General features: G+C 49.2%; 1 protein-coding gene across 2 annotated transcripts in view; it reads left to right on the forward strand.

Annotated features, from left to right (window-relative positions):
* bag6 (BCL2 associated athanogene 6) overlaps positions 1-2161 on the forward strand; it is a 20653-nt gene that overhangs the window by 8954 nt on the left and 9538 nt on the right. For both annotated transcript variants that reach the window (XM_014026415.1, XM_014026417.1), the window contains exons 9-12: positions 306-506; positions 584-806; positions 949-1011; positions 1116-1462. In XM_014026415.1, the coding sequence (XP_013881869.1) occupies positions 306-506; positions 584-806; positions 949-1011; positions 1116-1462 (834 nt within the window). The remainder of the gene's footprint in view (positions 1-305; positions 507-583; positions 807-948; positions 1012-1115; positions 1463-2161) is intronic.

Consider the following 2161-nt stretch of genomic DNA (forward strand, 5'->3'; position numbering starts at 1 on the left):
ATATATGATTAAGCTAGGTGTACACTTGCTCAGGCAGCAAAGGCCCCTGGGACACTTCATATGTTGATAAAATATGAGTATTTGTAGTCTTATAATGTTTTCAAATGTGTGCTTAAATTTCATGTAAATATCTTCTTAGGTTTCTTATATTTTATGTTTAATCTCAATACTGTATAATTCAACAGCAAAGTCAGCTATCTGTGCTACAGTCCCTTATTTAGTCATTGGATGTAATAACTACATGGAAATACAGAGTTTCTACAGAGGATTACAAGCAGTTAAAGTGTTTTAATGTTTCTGCACAGGAACGAGAGGATGACCAGCGAACTCTCGTCCAGATCTGTGAGTGTCTTCGTCTGCTCGGCAACGCCCTGGTGGCCCTGAGCGACCTGCGGCTGAACCTCCTGAGCCCGGTCCCACGCCACCTTCACGTGGTGCGTCCCTTCTCTCATTACGCCAGCCCCGTCACTCTTCCTGGAGCCGTGCACCACCACATCCCAGTCCAGGTAGGTGGTGTCTTGTTCGCTGGGCTCTCTCTGTCCTTGTGCGGGTGTCCTGACTGCGCTCTCCTGCTTGCCTGCAGATGAACCTGGGCCCCACGGTGATGACTGTTGCCTCCAACAGCACTGAGGGTCAAGCTCCGCCCACCCAGCCGGCCAGCCAGCTGGAGCAGGCAGGTCAGGGACAGACCTCCCCCTCACAGACTTCCCCGTCCAATCAGCAGGCTGGACAGGGGCAGGCGGGCCCCCGGGTCTTCAGGATCAGCCAACCGACGGTCCCGTTGGTCATAATGATGAACACGGACGGTGAGTTGTCCCCCACCCACCACTGATTGAAAACTCCTCTGTTTGTTGTTGCTCAGCAGCACTGTGCTGCAGGTCTGACACAGTGATGCTCTGCTGTGCACCAGCTGTGTGTTGCTGTGTGTTTACTTATGTTTTTGTTCAGGTTCAGGTTCAGGTCCAGGTCCAAACTCTGCAGCAGGTGGGCAGCAGATTCCAGGACAGCCAGGTAACAAGAAGCAGATAAATCAGATTTTAGAACCCGACAAATCTGATGTTGTTTCTGTTTTGATCCTGAAAATCTTAAATCATCTTCACCCCTCCCTCCTTTAGGCACCCACTCCCATGACTTAATTCGAAACATCATGCAGCAGGTCAGTCAGTATGCAGCTGCTGTCATCAACAGCTCCGCCGTCGCCTCCTCTGGCCAAACGGTCCCCCCTCAGCCCACTCCTCCTAGCTCCACACCCACCTCCTCAGCTACCACCACAGGTCCCAACACGCCCACCACCACCCCGACTGCTCCCCCTCCTCCCTCCCACACAGGCCCCCAACAGCCCCAGGACAGGCTGGTGTTCACCCGACACCCTTTTGGCAACAGCATGCCCCCTCCGGCCTTTGGGACCCGGGGAACCACCATCAACGTGAGGCAAGCCATGCCGGGCCTGCAGCCGGGCCAGGTGGGACTGATGCTCAATAACTGGTCTCAGGTTGATTCAGAATAACAACACTTAGTGTTAGCCTGCTAGCTGACTAGCCTGTTAACATGTTGGCCTGTTAGCTTCTTGTTGGCCTGTTAGATTGTTAGCCTGTTAGATTGTTAGCCTGTTTGCTTGCTAACTTGTTAGCCTGTTAGCTTGTTAACGTGTTGGCCTGTTAACATGTTGGCCTGTTAGCCTGTTAACATGTCAGATTGTTAGCCTGTTAGCTTGTTAACTTGTTAGCCTGTTAGCTTGTTAACTTGTTAGCCTGTTAGCTTGTTAACATGTTAGATTGTTAGCCTGTTAACATGTTGGCCTGTTAGATTGTTAGCCTGTTAGCTTGTTAGCCTGTTTGCTTGTTAACTTGTTAGCTTGTTAACGTGTTGGCCTGTTAACTTGTTGGCCTGTTAACTTGTTAACATGTTTAGGGCTGCAATGATTAATCGATTAATTGACGACTAATCGATTATTGAAATAATCGATGACTAATTTAATAATCAATTAATCTTTTTATTATTTTTTGTTCTTTACTTTGTTTTTCTCTCCAAACTGCTTTGACACGTTCCACTGCCACATCTGCCTTTCTGTCCTTGACACACATGTGCAGTAGTGGTAACTGGGGTAGGCCGTGGACGTCACAAGACATTATACAGACAGGCTTTGGTATCATGGCTACCC

The sequence above is a fragment of the Austrofundulus limnaeus genome, unplaced genomic scaffold, assembly GCF_001266775.1.
Source record: "Austrofundulus limnaeus strain Quisiro unplaced genomic scaffold, Austrofundulus_limnaeus-1.0 Scaffold552, whole genome shotgun sequence".
Classification (NCBI taxonomy): domain Eukaryota; kingdom Metazoa; phylum Chordata; class Actinopteri; order Cyprinodontiformes; family Rivulidae; genus Austrofundulus; species Austrofundulus limnaeus.